The sequence below is a fragment of the Numida meleagris genome, chromosome 22, assembly GCF_002078875.1.
Source record: "Numida meleagris isolate 19003 breed g44 Domestic line chromosome 22, NumMel1.0, whole genome shotgun sequence".
Lineage (NCBI taxonomy): Eukaryota > Metazoa > Chordata > Aves > Galliformes > Numididae > Numida > Numida meleagris.
The window spans coordinates 4556518-4574133 of NC_034430.1; the positions used below are offsets into that span (position 1 = coordinate 4556518).

General features: G+C 64.4%; 2 protein-coding genes across 2 annotated transcripts in view; both read left to right on the plus strand.

The window, feature by feature from the left end:
- The window catches only part of DLGAP3 (DLG associated protein 3), a 39606-nt gene that overhangs the window by 11163 nt on the left and 10827 nt on the right, over positions 1-17616 (plus strand). The window contains exon 3 of the mRNA XM_021375499.1: positions 17380-17468. The gene's annotated coding sequence lies outside the window, so the exon portion shown is untranslated. The remainder of the gene's footprint in view (positions 1-17379; positions 17469-17616) is intronic.
- On the plus strand, positions 177-2046 carry LOC110387401 (platelet-activating factor receptor-like). Its single transcript, XM_021375511.1, has one exon. It carries the CDS (start codon positions 802-804, stop codon positions 2044-2046), a length of 1245 nt encoding a protein of 414 aa, XP_021231186.1. The 5' UTR covers positions 177-801.

Consider the following 17616-nt stretch of genomic DNA (forward strand, 5'->3'; position numbering starts at 1 on the left):
CATCCTCTCCTGCGGCCCCACACCAGCTGCTCCTCCATCACCTGAACCTGTGCCCCCCTAAACTCTTCCCCCAGGCTGTCCCGTGCCCCCATCCTCCCCAGCCCACGCTGGCGCGGGGGTCTTAGCATGGCTCCAGCGTGGCCTCCCCCATTACAAACACACGCAGGTGCCTCCCCTCTCCGGCTGCACTCACCCCTATAGGCTGGGGGCTGGAAATTAAGCACCCCCAGCCCATGGGCAGCATTTAAAGCTCCCTGCAGCCCGGCTCTGCCAGACAGCTCGGAGCAGCTGGAGGGGACGCGTGGTAAGCAACCAGCTCGGTGCGGCTGCAGCATCCTGCTGAGCAGGGATGGGATGGAGCCTGGGACGATGCCCTGGGTATGGGGTGCAGCATGCGCAGGGCTGGGCGGGTGCATACCCTGTTTGCCAGGAAAAGGAAACGGGGAGCGTTAAGGGAGCTGGGGGTCTGCAAGGCAGCTCGAGCCCACTGGATGAGCCCTGCCTCGGTACAGTGATGGATGCTGCACCGAATCTGGCCCTGCTGTGCTGGGAGCCGCCTGCTGGGTGACTCAGAGCCAGCACCGAGGTGTGGGCAGCTGTGATGAGAGGTGAAACTGCTGCAGCCCTGTGCTGTGGGGATTACAACAGAGAGAGGTTTTCCATGCCCAGAGCTGGAGAACAGCGGTGCGATGAGTCCGTGGGTGCACTGCACTGGGAAAGCCCTGCAGGGCTGCTCTGTGCTGTGACCCCTCCCCATTGTGTGCTCCCATGTATGCTGACTTCTGAGTGGGATGTGGGGCGATGGGGGCACGGCAGAGCAGGGGGGGTCTGCGTGCCCCCAGCGATGGCAGCGTTACGCCCCACAGCAGCGAGCTGGAGCCAACTCAGCACCTCCGGGTGCCGCCCTCTGCAGCTCTGCCCCATGGCCACGGTGCAGCTGTGCCTGCTGCTCTCAGAGTGCGCCGTGCAGGCTGCGTAGATAGGGGCCTGGGGGGGAGGAGGGAGAGCGTCTCTATGGAGCCGGGCCAAGCCCTGTGCTGCATTCTGTCTCTGCAGGACCCTGGGATGAACGTCTCGGCGCCAGCCACGTGCGTGCCCAGCGACCCGGTGCAGTTCGTGCTGCTGCCCATCGTGTACTGCCTGGTGCTGTGCGTGGGGCTGCCGGGCAACCTGGCGGCCCTGCTGGTCTTCCTGCAGCGTGGCAAGGTGCGCAAGGCCGTGCGCATCTACCTCATCAACCTGACGCTGGCCGACATCCTCTTCAACCTCACGCTGCCCCTCTGGATCCCCTATTACCTGGCCGGTGGGGACTGGCTGCTGCCGGAGGCCGCGTGCCGCCTGGCCGGGGCCGCCTACTACCTGGCCACCTACAGCGCCGTCACCTTCATGGCGCTCATCAGCGTCAACCGGCTCTGCGCGGTGCGGGCGCTGCGGGCGCTGCCGCTGGCTGGGCGCCGTGGGGCGGCGATGGCGTGCGGCCTGGCCTGGCTGCTGGGCCTGGGCTGCGCCGCGCCCGCCCTCACCGCCCGGCAAACCTCGCCGGCACGCGCCGGGGCCACGGCCTGCTTCGAGCAGCACGCGCGGCAGCGGGCCTACGCCTACGCCATGGTGGCTTTCTTCGCCGTCGCCTTCCTGGTGGTGCTGGGCGCTTACACCTCCATCGCCCGCTCGCTGTCCGCCGCCGCCGCCGTCGCCTCCCCGGGCTCGCACCGGCAGCAGGCCCGCGCCATGGTGCTGGGGATGCTGCTGGTGTTCGCGGTCTGCGTGGCCCCCTACCACCTGACGCTGGCCCCGTGGGTGGGCAGCCGGCCCCCCACGCCGCCCTGCGGGCCCCCGGCCGCCCTGGATGTGCTGCACGCGCTGAGCGTGGCCCTGCTCAGCCTCAACAGCTGCCTCGACCCCCTCGTCTACTGCTTCTGCATCCAACGCTTCCGCGCTGACCTGGGACGGACGCTGCGCTCGGCCGCCCGCTGCCTCCCGCTGACCCCACCGGCCCCCAGTGGGTCGGCTCCCGGCGGCCGCGCCACCTCCTTCGCCTCCTCGTAGGGCCGGGGGTCTGCGGAGCTCGGGTCCGGGGGAGCAGCGGGGGGGGCTCTCACCTCGCACCACCCCCTCCGTCCGCCCCCGTGGTGCTCTCAGCACATCCCCGCGCAGCGTGGGCACGCCGTTCCCTTCTCACTTACTCGCGGCACGGAGGTGCCGCCCCCCGCGGGTGGGACGGGACGGGGAGCGACGTCCGGGGGGGTTCCGTCCCCTCCTGGGAGTCCCTCTCCCGTGGGGATGTGCACCCACCGAACGCGCTGCACCGGTTTGAGTGGGGCCGCAGCCCCGTCCCGCTCCGTGCCCCGGCACCGCGCCACTGCCGGGATTAAAAATGAATGAGCCGACAGCTGCCCGCGTCTCTTTGCCGGCGCTGAGCGCCGAGCGCCGGGACGCAGCCGGGCAGGGATAGCCCCGGCCTCCCCGGTTCCCACCCTGCCCCGCATCCCCCGCCCCAGCCGCGGGCCTCGCCACCCCTCCCCCCCCCCCCCCCCCCCCCCCCCCCCCCCGCCCCCCCCCCCCCCCCCCCCCCCCCCCGCGCCGTCTCTCCCCGGGGAGCCCTCGCGCTCGGCGGGGGCGGCAGAGGCGGCGCGGGGCCGTGGGCGGTGCGGGGGCGGCAGATGGTGTTTTCCAGCCCCGTCTCGTTCCGCCGCTGCCTCAGCCCCGCGTCCCCGACACCGTGCGAACGTGAGCGGTGGGCTCCGGGGGGGATGGTGGAGGGGTTGGGGGGAGACGAGGGCGCGGGCTGCCCCACACCTGGGGGTCTCAGCTCCCCAGCAAGGCTCTCGGCGCGCTCGGTGCTTTGGGAGGACGTAGAGGCAGCGGGCGGGGGGAAGAGGGGCTGCTTGGGATCCTGCTGCTACCGCGTGGCCTCAGACCCCACCCGTGCCCCCGGCAACCCTAAAACCTGCGCCTTGCTCCCCGTGTCTCGCACACCCCTCTGGGGATGCTCCCACGGGCGGAGGGGCTGCGCCCGCAGGTACGTGGGCACTGCGGCGGGGGCTCTCCACGTGCCGCAAACCGGGGCAGGAGCATCGGCACGGGGCCGGGGTGCCGCTGGGTGCCACGCTCTGCCCACGGCCACGGAGCAGCTCCGCACGCCGCGGTGCCGCGTCTCAGCGCAGCCCACCCGTGCTCGTGCCCCACGCCGTGCCGTGACCCAGCCGCGACGGCCGCCCCGTTACTCGCTTTGCGGAGCACGCGTGAAATTCGGCTCGTTTGATTTAACTTCGTGGGGAGGTGGGCAGGGCGCTGCTGATCCCCACGTGCACCGGGAGCTGTGCGCCTGGAGGCGGTGCCCGAAGGCCGGGGGCTCGTGCGGGGGGGCTGGGGACGATCATCTGCAGGCTGGGGGCTGTGCGAGCGAACCACGGCTCCCAGGGACCTTCTTCAGTGCGGTGGGACGCGATGGGGCCACTGCAGAGCAGCGTCCCGGGATGCTGTGACAACCCACGTGGTGACAGCGGCCTGCCTAAAGGACCGCAGCGCTGGGACGTGGGCACAGGGCACTGGGATGCGGCTGCTTAAAAATCCAATTTAAGGACAAAAATGCCCTCAAAAACAGCTCCAGGAGCTCGAGCCATTGCCCCACGCCCAGACTGGTGGGTGGCTTTGGGGTCAGGGCCGGGCACGTGCCGCTGTGCCACCGCCGCCACCGTGCGCTGCGCAGCGCTCCCCGCCTCATTGTTCCGCTGCACTTGTCCCCCGCGCGTGCTGTAATTATTATTATTAGCAAATTACAGCGCCCGGCACGAAGGCCTCTTGCGAGAGGGCGGCTACTGCCGGCACTGGGCGGGGGGTTGAGGGGCGGGCTGAGCCCCTCGGGGCTTCCCGGGAGGGCAAAGGGGGGGGTGCCGGGGGGGAAGCCCACGGGTGGGAGGGACCCCCGCAGCGCGCAGCTGCCCGTCCCCGCGCGCGGCCCCGCGGGTTCCCCCTCCCGGTCTGGCTGAGCCGCACCGGAGCGGGGGTCGCGGGGCGCCGGGAGGCGGCGGCAGAGCCGCACCGGAGCCATCTTTGCGCCGCCGCCGCCGCCGCCTCCCGCTCTGATTCCCGGGGAAAATCCACCGCCGCGTCTTGGCTGCGCCTCGGCGGCCGCGCTCCGCTCCGCGCTGCACTGCGGGGCCGCCGCCACTCGCATGCTGCCTCCCGCCGCGCTCCCACGCGCGGGGCGCCGGCCCGGGCCGAGCCGAGCTCAGCCGAGCCGTGCCGAGCCGGACCGAACCGAACCGAACCGGGCCGAGCCGTGTCCAGCCCCGCAGCGCCGGGCCGTCGGGGGGCCGCCCCGCACCGGCCGCGGGATGTAGGCGGCGGAGAGCGGTAAGGGCGGCGGGCGCGGAGCTCCGGGGGTACCGGGTGGGCACCGGGTGGTTGCGGAGGGGTATGGGGTTGGTGCCCGGGGCGGCTGTCCGGGGTTGGTGCCCGGGGCGGGACACGGCCGGGGGATGCTCGCGGTTCTCCCGGCGGCCCCGTGCCTCTCCTCCCGTTCTCTTCCCGCAGCCGCTCCCTGCGCGGTATCCCGCGGGGGACGATGTCAGCGCAGCTGCGGGGTCGGGGAACGCGTTGGGGCTGCGCTGGGGCTGGAACGGAGCTGGGGGCTGCCGGGTGGGTCGGGGTGTTCCCAGGCACCGCAGTGGGGTGCTCGGTGCCCACCCGAGGGCCGCTCGGTGCTGCTGCGTGGGGGCTGCGATGGGAAGGGCAGGGATGGAGCATCCAGCGTCAGCCACCCCCGGGGCACGGGAGGCTGTGCCATCGCTGCAGCCATCCCTTGGACGTGGTCCCGGTGCTCACCTGGTTCCCAGGGCTCAGAGAGGGTTTGGACAGGCCCAGCCCCCTCCCTCTCCCCCAGCCTGGGGGTCTCATTTCTCGGCAGTCCTGGAGCTGGCAGCACGAGGGCTCTGGGGCTGTGTAACAGCCGTGTCCCACCAGGTGGGTGCAGGCTGGGGGCTGCCGAGGGGCTGAGGCTCTCAGCACAGGTCCAGGCTTTGTGGTCCAACCCGGCCCCGCAGTGGGGGTTTATAGGGGATGGGATCTGGGTGCCTCTCTCCTTTCATCACCTTCCTTCCCCTGGGTGATCAGATTTTGTCCCTCCACCCTGTGCCAAACCTGCAGAGCGAGTTGATGCTGGGATTGGTTGCCTTTCCCATCCTGTGACACTCAGCCCCGTGTGTCACCCCCCCTCCTGGGGCTGAGTACGAAGCCCCAAATGTACAGGAGGGGCCGGAGCTGTGTGTGGGCAGCAGCAGCCCCCACTGGAGCCCAGGCCAAGAGCTGAAGGCCTCCCCCAGTGTAAATGGGGGCAGGATTGGGCCGGCAGCGCAGATTCCCCTTTAGGAAATGGATGTCATTTCCTGTCTATCTCAGTCCCTCTCCTCCCAGCTCTGAGCATCCTCCGCACGCGGCCTTCGAGGACACGCGGCTGCGGGCACTGCCGCCAGGAGCTGGGCATGAGGCATGGCATCCCTCATCCAAAGTGTTGTGTCAAGCGCTGGCAGGGCTGGGGGGAGAAAATCACCATCAAAGTGCAGAGCTTCCCAGTTGGGGGGCAGCATTATTCTGGGCCGCAATACCCCACTGGTGGCAGATTTTAGAGGGGAGGGCAAGGGGTGATGTGGTGCAGGGGGGCTTCTCCTCTCCCTCCCCATTGGCAGCTCGGGGCAGAGCCCATGCGTGGGGTCCCCGTGGCTGTACCCACCCATGTGGACAGGATCCGGCCCCGTGGGTTCGGTGCCCATGTGCTGCGCTGCGGTGGGGCTCCAGCTCCAGGTTTTGCAGGCGCTCGCCTCTCTTTGATCTGCTGAGCTGAAACCCTGGATCCCACCGAGGCAGAAACTGGGATCTGGAGCCAAAGGTGACTCTTGGCCCTTGTTTCCATCATGGACGAAGCTAAAATCCGGAGGAGAGCGATGCGAAGGGCCTGGATTCGGCTTGGGAGCAGAATGCGTGGCGTGTGCTCCTTCTGACCATAAAATTGGATTTCCCGAAATAGAACGTAGAGGCCCAAACCCCGGCAGGGACCGAATGACAGGTCAACAGGGGTGTGGAAGCCCCACCACGATCCTGGCTGCCTGCTCCGAGCCGTTGGCAGCGAGTAATAATAGTAATATACGGTGCCATCGCCTGGGAGAGCGCAGGGCCGGGAGCTAAGAATAGCAGCAGACGTGCTGCAGGCGGGGGGGCCGGGATGCACAGGTGGATGGGTCCCGGCAATGGGTGGATGGAGGCGGACGGCGCATCCCTCGCACAGCCCGCAGCATGGGGAAGGCAATGGGATGGGAGCACGCGGAGCGGTGCCCGGGGTGGTGGACCTGCACAGTGCCCATCGGAGCGGCCTTGGGGCTCTGCAGACCCGGTGTTGACGATGAGGGCACAGCGCAGTGGGGCCGGGCTGCTCGCTGCCAGCTGTGGCAGCCGCACGTGGCAGCAGGGCCGGTGCCCATCAGATTAAAGAGAATTAATTTGTGCTTTCCGCGGGACCGGGGGTGCTGTGGTGTCCCCCGCCCTGCAAGCAGATGTGCTCCAGCATCTCCCTGTGCCTAAAGCCTTCCCTAAATCCCAATTAGATTTTGCACGTTTCCCCCCACCCCCCCGCCAGCTCACTCCTCCCCAAATGCTGGAGTTGGAACGAGCCATGACATGGTTTCTAATCAGCTTCTGAATTCATATTTCTCTTGGCTCTCTTTGGAGGAGGCTTTTCAAAGCCTTTGTCTGATGCCGCCCGAGCTCTGCAGTTCTCGATGCCTGAGCAGCTCAGCGCTGCTCATGGGAGCATCCGGGAGACCCTACACAAACAAAGTGCTGTTTGCAGCAGGGGACTCGCAAGGACGCACCGACAGCACCCAGGGACGCTGCCAAGAGTGGGAGCCGAGGCAGTGCCTCCCCACCACCACCTGCAGCCCCAGGAGCGGCGCTGGGCTCCTGGCACTGCTGCTGGCACCGATGGCAGCGCTGCACCGCTCCTGTGCCCAGCACCGCGTGCCCGTCCTGGCCCGGCTCCGCTGCGCCCGGTGCATTGCTGCTCTTGGCTCCTTCTCTGGCACCCACCGCCTGTCAGCAGCGAGTTGTGGCTTTGAGCGGAGCCAGGGGATGCAAACACATCCTGGCGCTGCCAAACCCCAATTAATAACCGGTGAATCATGGGGCCGCTGGAAGAGCAGATGTTTGCGGCGCGGCTGCCAGCGCTCGGTGCTCACCGAGGGGCTGCTCGGCCTTAACCCCGCAGATCGGCGAGCTGGAGCCGCTGGGGCTGGAAGCAGCCGAAGTTTGCGGTGGGCAGAGCGGAGCTGGAGAACAGCCGGGCCGTGGGAGTGCGGGGGTGCCGCGTCGGGAAGCTGGAGGTACCGAATCCCGGTGGTGGTACCCATCGCCGGTGCTGCGCTGGGGCTGGGACCCTCTGCTGGGGGATGCTGAGTCGGTCCTTGGTGGGGAGATGGTGTGGGTCTGCGATGCGGCCGCGGTCAGGGTGAGACGGAGGAGTGGTGGGCAGCGTCGATGTGTCACAGCACGCTCTGCTCAGAGCTCCCTGGGGGTGGTGGGAGAGGGGTGGTGCAGGTGGGCTGGGGAGGTGTGGGTGTGTGGGGGGGGCTGGCGGGGGCGAGGGCTGCGTGTGGGAAGTGCGGGGGTGCTGGGGGGTGCGGGGTAAAGCCGGGGACTGTGGTAAGGCTGGGGTGTGTGGGGTACTGCTGCGGTGTGCGGGGGTGCAGGGGGTGCAGGTGCAGCACTGTGGGGGCAATGCGATGCAGGGGGTGCGCAGCGGTGCGGGAGCAGCTGGGTGCACACCGCTGCGTGTCCATCTCGGTGCACAGCGATGCAGCGGTGCACGCGTGGCCATGCCTCCATCCGTCCGTCCGTGCACACGGGGCCGTGTGTCCGTCTGTCACTGCGCAGTGATGCTCAGCGCGGGGGTGTGCGGGGGAGGGCAGCCCTTGCCGGGCGCGTGGCCGAGTGCGGGGGTGGTGGGGGTGTGTCCCCAGCGCGGAGACGCCGACTGCGCTCGGAGGTGCCGGTGCTGGCTGGGAGCGTGGCCACCACGCTGCTCCGGGTGGCTGTGACCCTGGGGACACCTCGGGCCTCACCGCGGCATGGGCAGCCCAAAGGGGTTCTGCAGGAGGAGAGCGAACCGGGCCGCCACGGTGCTTCCATCTGCCGGTTCCCACCGAGAGAGGATGGGCAACTTGGTGGCTTAGCGGCTGGGATTGGTGAGTGGGGTGTGGGGAAGGAGGATGGGGTGCTGGGTCTGGGTGCTGAGCGGGAGCCCACACCCCTGCAGCGCTGCTCCTAACCCTTTCCTGGCCAAATCCCCTTTGCTGGAAGCAGCTCACCTTGGTGTGCAGCGCGTGGCTCCCAGCCAGCCCTCACCCAGACAAGCCGGGTTCTCCCAGGGCTCTCTCCTCCCTCCCTTCCCCTGCAGCCCTGGGCTGTGCTGGGGCTGTGCGTGTTGGGGCCGTGCGCTGAGCATACCCGTGGGCACATGGTGCGCTCCCCCCTGCAATCACGGTGCTCTCCATGAAGACATTGGTTCAGGTGAGCCCTCTCTGTGCCACGTTGCGCTGGGTGTCCTCATGCTGTGCTGTTGGTGGGGCAGGGCAGGAGGGAGCGGGCTGCATGTGTGTGAGGCTGTGCTGCACGTTCGGAGGTGCCGTGAGAGTGGGCGGCCCAATGTGTGTTGGGCAGGGGATGTGTTTGCCCGCACGTTGCATCCCGAAGGGGTTTTCCTGCTCCACCGGCAGATTCCTGTGTCTGGGTGATAGGGCTGTGCTCTGCCATGTGCTCTGGTTCCATGCATGGAGCCGGGAGCCCTGCGCCTGCCCGCCCGCCAGACGGCCCCGCTGCCACGAGCAGCACAGCCGGTGCCGACAGCTGCACCTCGAGCCCTGCCTGTCTCCGCTTCACTCCTCTCAATGGCAGCCACGTCCCTCTGTGCGGCTTTCCCCTGCCACCATGCCTGTACCTCTGGTGTGTGATCCGGGAAGGGAAACCGAGGCAGGAGGGAGGGATGCAGCAGAGCTCTCTCTTGATCCCCGCCATCCTCAGGCTCAGTCCTACCCCTCACCCCGGGTTGTTTTCTCTTGCTGAGCATGCACCCTGTGATGCCGAGACGAGGGTGTCCCGGGACATGGCCTGTGGCAGTGCCTGTGCCGGTCCAACCCGAGTGCCCGGGGCCCTGGGGCCAACCAGCTCCACCCGCAGCCACCTGGAGCCTCCGTGGCCTGGGGTGCAAGAGGGGCTGCTGGGGGCTGGGGGCTGCAGGCTGCGATGGGGCTGCAGGTGATGTGGTGGCCGTAGTGGTGGCTTGGTTGTGGCCTGGTGGTGACATCTCCGTGGCTTGGTGCTGCTCTGGCAGTGGCCATCAGTGGCGGTGGCCGTGCGGTGGCTTGGTGGTGGCCAGGAGCTGTCCGTGGTGCTGTGCCCGGTGTGGCCGAGCTGCACACCCATCTGATCCAACGCTGCGTGGCCAAAACGGGACAACCCACGGCGTGTCCGTGTGTCCTTCCTGAGGGTGCGCTGAGGCTCAGGAGCCCCCCCACCTCCACGGGGACGTCAGGTCCCCGCCTGCTGCTGCTCTTTGATGCGCAGCAGCTCCAGCCGGGCTGGCAGGATGGGCAGCCAGCGCCGATGTGCCGACACCCACACCCTGTGCTCCCGCTACTAATTACCTGCTGGGCAGGTTGGACGGGGATGGGGCGCGAGTTGGGCTGGAAAGTGTGGCAGGGCCACCTGGGGACACCAGACACCCAAAGCTCCATCTGTTTTGGGGGCCCGGAGAGGTGCTTTGGTCCCCAGGTGAGGGCCCTGTCCGACGTGGCGTGCCTGGGGCTGGGGGACGCTGTGCCACCTCCACACCGGTTCCCTGCTCACCGTGACAGTGTCAGCGCTCCGGGCACAAAATGTCACACCATGCAAATGAGGCTGCGGGAGCGGCTGATTGAAGGGCCCTGCCCCGCCTCGGAGTTGCAATCAAATATGCAAATGGCTCCCAGGGAGGATAGCAAGGGCTAATAATAGCGGAGTGGGGGGGAGGCAGCACGGTGTGCCTTGGGTGGGTCCTTCTGTCCCCAACCAGACGGGGATGTCACCCTTCTGCCAGCTCCGGAGCGAGCGCTGGAGCATGGGGACAGCTTCAGGTGCTGTCCCTGTGGCTGCTGTCCCCAGACAGCCTTGGGGGCTCTGTGTGTCCCCACTGCAGCCCCCCGCCCCTGTTGGCACTTTGGGAGCTGGCAGTACCACCTGACCTTTGTGAAGAATCGTGGAAATAAGGCTGGAGACAACGGTAACTAATTATTCAAAACCTGAACCTGGAATAATTAGCCCAATTAGCAGTCTCAGGTGACGTCGTATCCCATCTGATAACAGCCTGAAGAAGAAGGGAATTAATTAACCCATCAGGCTGACATCTGTGAGTCGTGGTGCCCTCCGGATGGCGGTGGGGGCATTTTGGGTGCCCATCCCAATGGGTGGGAGGGGGTCCCGCTGTGCCCCGAGGGCTGCGTGCAGAGGGGCGTGGGGTGGGGAGAAGGTGGGTGGGGGCAGTTGGGTGTGGGGAGGGGGTGCCCCAGCCCAAGGCTGCAGTGATGGGCAATGGGCCGGGGCTCAGCATGCCCTGGGAATGCCACCGGCGCAGGTTCGTTAGCGAGGCGGCAGCTGTAGGCCTTTAAGGTTGCTGTGGAAACGGTGGTGCTCGTTACGGAGCAGAGCCTGCTGCTTGCCAGGCAGCCCCCCCGCGCTGCAGGGGGGGGACCCCCGCCCGGACACACAGAGCGCTGCGCTCACGGGTCCCCCTTTGGGGAGGGGCGAGGGGTGGCAGAGCAGTGCACAGCTTCTGCAGGCCAGGGCCCCTCCCTGGATGCTCTGACACAGACCCCAACAAGCTCCCACCTTGTGCTTGGTGTGAGCAGTGGTGCCAGGAATGCACGCACCCAATTGCACATGCATGCACCTGCAATGCACACAATTGCACCTGCATGCACATGCGTGCTTGCGCAGCACAGGGTGCCAGCATGCTCACCTCCCGGGCATCACAACCGTGCCCTGCACCCCTGCATGTGCCCACACACACGTGTGCATGCCCACACACCACCCCAAGCCCTGGCAGACATGGCCGTGCCGTGTTCCTGCACGCCCCTTCCTTTGGGTAAACTGGTGCACATGGGGACAGCGGCAGCCGCCCCCTCCCCGCTGCCCTGTCCTCGCACCTCCATCAGCACGTGGCACACGGCCTCAGCGCCGCTCTGAGCTTTTGGAGTTTTAATGAGGTAAATGGTATAAAAGCACCGTTTGCCCTAAATGCCCATCGCTGCGTGAAACCGCTGCACGCGGCCCAGGCGCTGCCTGGGAGCTGCTGCGGGTGGTGAGGGGTGGGCAGTGCCAGGGCTGTGGGTCTGGGCACGGCACCGGGGGGAGGAGGAGGAGGAGGAGGAGGGCGTTATAGAGCATTTGCAATCGTTTTCCTCCTCCCCTCCAAGTTTACAGCTTACTTCAGCGGCTTATCTGCCTCCAATCTCATTAAATCAGGCAAATTGTAGCATCTGATATTTTATGGAGATTAAGGTGTGCGCCCAGACTCTATAATTATCGGCAAAGATGTATTTACAATACCTTGTTGCTAGTAAACAAAAAATAACTTGAGATCAAAGCACTTTTAGAGGGAAATAAATCTGCCCATGGAGCCCCAGTGCGATTTGTGGGGAGAGGTGTGCGGGAGCGGTGCTGCCCTTTGTGGGGCCGTGGGGACACGTGGGGTGATGGGGATATGCAGGGCCATGGGGACACACAGGGCCATGGGAATGTCCCCTGTCCCATGTGGCTGCCATGGGTCCCATGTGCCAAGATCTTTGCGCTCGCAGGGATGGGGACACGGCCATGCCCTGTGCGCCCTGTGCCATGTGTCACCTGTGGGTGCCTTGTGCTCAGGGTGCTGGATTTACACCCCAGGCTTCACCCCAGCCCCACTGCCGTGGGGTTGGGATTTATTCATGCCAACACTGGAGCCTCCTGCCAGTGCCTTGGTCCTCTATTTGTCACCACGCTGTGGATTACCGAGGAGGTGACACTGTTTTATCGCTGCCCGATGTGGATTTATCCATGCAGTGGGACCCGGGCTCACCACCCGTGTAAATCACTGCAGCGGCTCTGCACGTGGTGGCCAAGGGACGTTTGGTCCCCGCTGCCCTATGGGCTGTTCCAGGGTCCCCTTCCCCAGGGCCCCCGGGGCACTGGGCGCATCCCTTCTCTCCATCTCATCTGCTGCCCACTGAAACACTAATAAAATGGTGATAATGCTGCAGACGTCCTCTGGAAAGGGCTTTGAGACAGATGAAAAGCCCTACTTAAGAGGGAGGCCATTATTATTAATAACTTGGAGCAAGGCTGTAAATTCAGCCGATGCAGCTATTATGGGAAATGGACCCGCTCCTGCGCCAGCCCCACAGATCAAAGGTGCCCGAGTGTGGGATGGGGATGGGTGAGTGGGGGCCACATCCCTGTGCCCAGCAGCAAGACCTCTGGCAGTGCCCAGCTCCAGCGGGTGCACTGGGACAGTGCCCTGCTTTCATGGGAAGGAGGGACCTGGGGCTGTGTGTGGTGCACACGACTTCTCCCCCAGCACAAAGGGACGTGGCCGGGGTTGGACACCAGGCTGAGCCCTGGCTGCAGCTCAGGACAGAGGTGGCACAGCCCATGGGGACACCATGGTGTCTGCCTGGTGGGGAGCATCAGGGTGCAGTTCCACCTCTGCAAAGGCAACATAAGAAATAACCCTGTGCAACACCAGCTGCCATCAGCCAGCTCAGCAAAAGGAGCGGATCCCACTTGGGATCATTTTACACCCCTAATTTCCACCCTGTGCTGCAGCACAGCCTGCGGGATCCCATCCGGGACCCCTGTGAGTGCCAACCCCATGGGCCTGGGGCTGGGGCAGGGGATGCCGCAGGGTGCACGGGGCTGTGGGCTCGTGGTGCTGCCTGTGCCCAGCTCAGAGCTTCTGCGGGGGAATGAGCCTTGATATAAATATCTTTTTGCTCAGCACACGACCTACTTTCCAGACAATGCCATTAGCCTCTCGACTCCCCCATTCATCTTCCACCGTCCTTCCTTCTCTCGTGTCCCTGCGCCACTCTGCGCACCCACTGAGTGGGGAGGAAGGATGTATTCACCGTGTGGCACCATGGGGACCCTGTGCTGGGGCCACCGACTGTCCCCAGGGCCACAGGGGCTGTGTACCTGGACCCCGACCTTGATCCTGCTTTGCAGAGGGGTCCCAGTCCTCTTTAGGGCTTCTCCATCCCACTCCATTGGGTGCTTGTCCCTTGATCCTGTCCCCAGCCCCGGTCACTGTGCCCTGGATGGCAAACAGCCTCCTCCAGGGACAGCTTCATCAGGGATGAAAGGGAGCATGGCAAAGCAAGAGGCAGCCAAGTGTCACCTCTGAGCTGGCACACAAGCATTGTGCCGGGGGTCAGGAGGTACCCGGGAGCACCCCCAGCACCAGGGCTGTGTGTGCATGTCATCGGGGCGATCCCTGGGGAACCACCTGGCGGCTGTGCCCCGTGGCACCGCGCACCTCCATGTGCTGCTAGGGCTCAGTCCCCCGCAGCTAAAATTAAATATGCAATTTGTATTGCTGGTAAATCCTGTAAATCTCTTTTATCTCTAAGCTCTTGTCGCAGGACTCTCAGGGGTGTAATCTCCGCGGGCCCCTCGTGCTGCCCTTTGCAGCTCCCTATCTCACGCTGCACTCCCCTTCCCTCAGCAGCAGTGGGATGCTCGGGGGCTGGGGCAGAGCAGGATGCAGGGTGAGCTGAGCACCCCATGCACAGCCCAGCCCAGCCCCATGCCACCCCCATGCTGCGTGTAATGGGGACACCAGTCCCAATGGAGTCCCCCCATCTGTGCCGTGCCCCTCTTGGCACAGGGCTGTGCTGCGCCCAGTGCTCATGTCCCCCCCACCCGCGCGCTCTGCCCCCACGCTAAGAGCATTGTGCAGAATTATGTATTTAAATATTTAGGTTTTCATCAGCTTTGCAAATTAAGCCCATCGATTAAAGCGGCAGTTCAGGTCCTCGCTGGTGAGTGGTGCTGTGTGCTGGCTGGGGCTCGCTGTGCCCGTCCAGCCCTCATCCCCACTGTGGGGCTGCAGCTGGCAATGGGGTGTGGTGGCATAGGGTGTCCTCTGGTGGGGACAGCAGGATTGTCATTGCACGTTTTCAGGGCCTGCTTGCATCGTGAGCCGCAGAACAGGGCTGGTGCTGCAAAATTAGTAGGTATTTTTGGGCGGGATTTGAGGTCGGGGCAGGGGATGGCACGTGCTGGGGGAAGCAGACCAGGGAGCAGCCCCTTGGCACGGCTGCGTGCCCTGAGCTCGCGAAAGCAGCTTTGAAGCGATCCCCAGCTTAAGTCATTACACCGCGTGGCCGGGGAGATAAGTGGCTTTGAAGCAGGCGCAGCACTTCCCTGTGCTGGAAACGGGATGGGTTGCACTGTAGGTGGAATGGAGCTGCTGGAGTTCAAGTGGCTCCGCTGCACACCGTGTGGTTCCCCATATTCACGTCCCTGGAAAGGGCCCCCAGTGCAGGAGGGCCATGGGACTCAGCCTTCCGAGGGCACTGGGCTGGGGCAGCGTGCGGTCTGGGGGCACATCCATCATGTCCCTCCCTTTGCTGCGGGTGAACATCGGGCACGTTGGCTCTCTGTCCTGCCGGGCTGTGGGAGCAAAGCTCTCTGTGGGCATTAGCAGCGATGGGCACGTGTTGGTGCTGGTGGGAGTCCCGTGCCATTGGTTTGTTGGTGGCACCGAAGGGCGGTGCTGGTGGCCTGGGAAGGCGCATCCTTCTGCTGTACGGTGAAAGGAGGGCTGAGCTGCGGGAGCACCACCACGCACCGCTTCGCTGTCCAGGTGCGTTCCCTCCCCAGCTGCCCCTGTCCTAATTACTCACTCATCCTTAATTACTCACTCATCCTGACACCCTGTGGGTGCTGTGCTGGTACCGTTGGATAATCCACTGCGTGGAGCTGCGTGGCCTCGAGATGTCCCCACTGGGGACCAGGGTTGTCCCCTGGCCCTGTCTGTCCCCTCCTGTGTGTGCGGCGGCTCCCAGTGTCCCCATGGGGTGCTCACTGCAGCTGTCTTCTTCCTGCCAGCCTCATCTGCTCCCATTTCTAAGGGTTTTGCTGCCTGTGAAGCAGCTCGCTCACAAACTGGGGCTCTGCTGAGCTCCCTCCTCTGCACCGGGATGCTCCGGCCCCAGCACGAGCCTGCCAGCTGCCCCAGGGCTCCAGCGATGGCACATGGCATTGGTGGGGACCTGGTGATCCGCTCCCCCCGGCACCGGTGGCAGCAGCCGGCAGCGGCGGTGGGGATCCCCGGCAGCTGGGGCACGGCACAGCAGTATTTCCTCGCTCTGCTCAAGGAGTAATTGCTCAGATGGGGACTTGGGGCAACTCCCATCCCTCTCCCGGCATGGTAATGAGTCAAGAAGCCTCAAAGACAAATGGCTCATTAAGAAGCAGTGCTGCATTGCAGGATTTTTCATCCCACCAACCGCTGCATCAGCAGAGGCAGTACCTTGCGCGCTCACTCTCCCCAGCGCTGGGAGAAGGAGCTGTCAGGCAACCGGTGCCGGTGCCAAAACTAATCATGTGCTTAATCAACGGTTCCCATCAAACGACCTGTCCTCAGCACTGGGAGCGGGTCGGTTGGGAAGCACAGTGCTCGGTGCCGCTCCTTGGGGTCGCCCAGTCGGGGTCACCCCGGGGATGCTGAGCTGTGCACGGGGCCGGAGCAGCTCCTGCGCTTCGTGGCACCACGTGGACATGGGCAGCTCCAGCGGTGCTGTCCTGGGCCGGGCTGAGCGCTGGCTCCGCGTGTCCGGCCCCGATGGCTGGCGCTGGCACTGCTCACATCTGCAGTTCTTCAGCTGATATTTGTCCTTCATGACTTTTTAAAAAATATCCTCATCCCTTATTTATAGCCGCGTGGTTCCTGCCCCTCACCATCCTTTCCCAGGCAGTCTCCGCTCTCTGCTTTTTGTTTCATTACCGGTAATTTGGTTTCTTGATTGCATTACGTTGGCTGTGATCTTTACATCCTGCTCACTCTCTGTCCCAGGTTGACTTCTCTCAGGGCTCCTCTGAACGTCCCCCCGAGCACCCAGCGGGGCCTGCACAGCCCCAGCACTGCAGGGAGCACAGAGCCTTGCATGGAGCACACCCCACTTGGACAGCCCCAAACCCTGCGCTCCGGGCTTTGCTTGGTGCCACCCCTCTGCTCCGAGCTCCCGACCGACCTTCCTCCATCCATGCACTGCTGCATCACGGATATTGCACTGCCATCAGCAACCAGCACTGCTCCTGCCCCGCTCAGCCCTCTTCCACCAGCGGGGCTCTGGGGATGGGAGGTGTCTGCGGCTCCGTGCGCCCAAGCAGGGCTGCTCTTCCCCTTCTTTGTGAAGTAATTACTTCCAGGAACGACAAACTTCTGACTAATTACACTATCTCTCTCCGGCCTGACACAACTAATGAAATATCTGCGAGCTGCTTTCAGCTAATTCCACTTTTAAGAAAATAATTACTCGATGCAGAATTACGTACTAAATTAGGTGATTCTTTTTTCCACCCCCTTTTTCTTTTTTTCAGGTTGAGTAAATTTTACTAATACGGCCTAATAAAATAACGGACTAATTAGCAATAAAATAAAATATTTGCTCTCTACAATCCTCGCTTACAACTGGTCGGGCAAAAAGTAAATAGATGAAAGGCGCGGTGGAAGCGACCTGGCGGTATTCCGTATTTATTTTCATCCGACGACTGTAGATCAAATTTGCTCAGCTCCGAAGTGGGAAGAGCGTTATTTTTTTTTCAGGCTCCAGCTCGCACGCGGCGCCGGGAGCTCAAGCTGCGTGTTTGTTCTCTCTTACTTTCATCACAAGCCATAAAAATCCCCAGCAGGAACCGCGCTGGCAAACTTGTCGCTAATTTGCAAAGCAGAATGGACCGGGCTCGCTGCGCATCTCCGCCGGGCGAGCGGCCGCACAAAACCACTCTGCTCGCTCTGGTGGCAGGAGGAGCCTTTGTGGAGCATATGGACGGCTCCAGTGCAAATCAAAGTCAGTGCTGAGGCGGCTGCTGGGCAGCTCCGGCGCCCGCTGGCAGGGAATTGCATAAGAGGATGTGGCTGGGGATGGGTTTGGGGCGTTGCTGCGCCAAACATGTGCAGGGCTGTGCTGGCCGCGGGGCTCCTCGGCCGGAGGAGGGAAGGATGCGGCGCTGAAAACCCACAGGGATTTGGGTCAGGCTCTTTTTGGGGACAACCACCCTCGCTCTTCCTCTTTGTGCTTCATCTCCCTGCAGAACTTTTGCCCTGGGACGCGCTGCTGGAGGGGACGCCGGGCTGTAAGGACATGAGGACGTGAGGACAGCATCCCCCTGAGCGCCGGGCAGTGAGTGCTGGGATGCTGGCTTTTGGGGTTGGACCTGAAAATGTGGAAAAATCCTCATTTTGTGGCACTGGGGGACGTGGTTCAGTGGGCATGATGGTGCTGGGTTTTGTGGGCGTAGTGGGAATGGGTCAGTGGTTGGACTTGATGA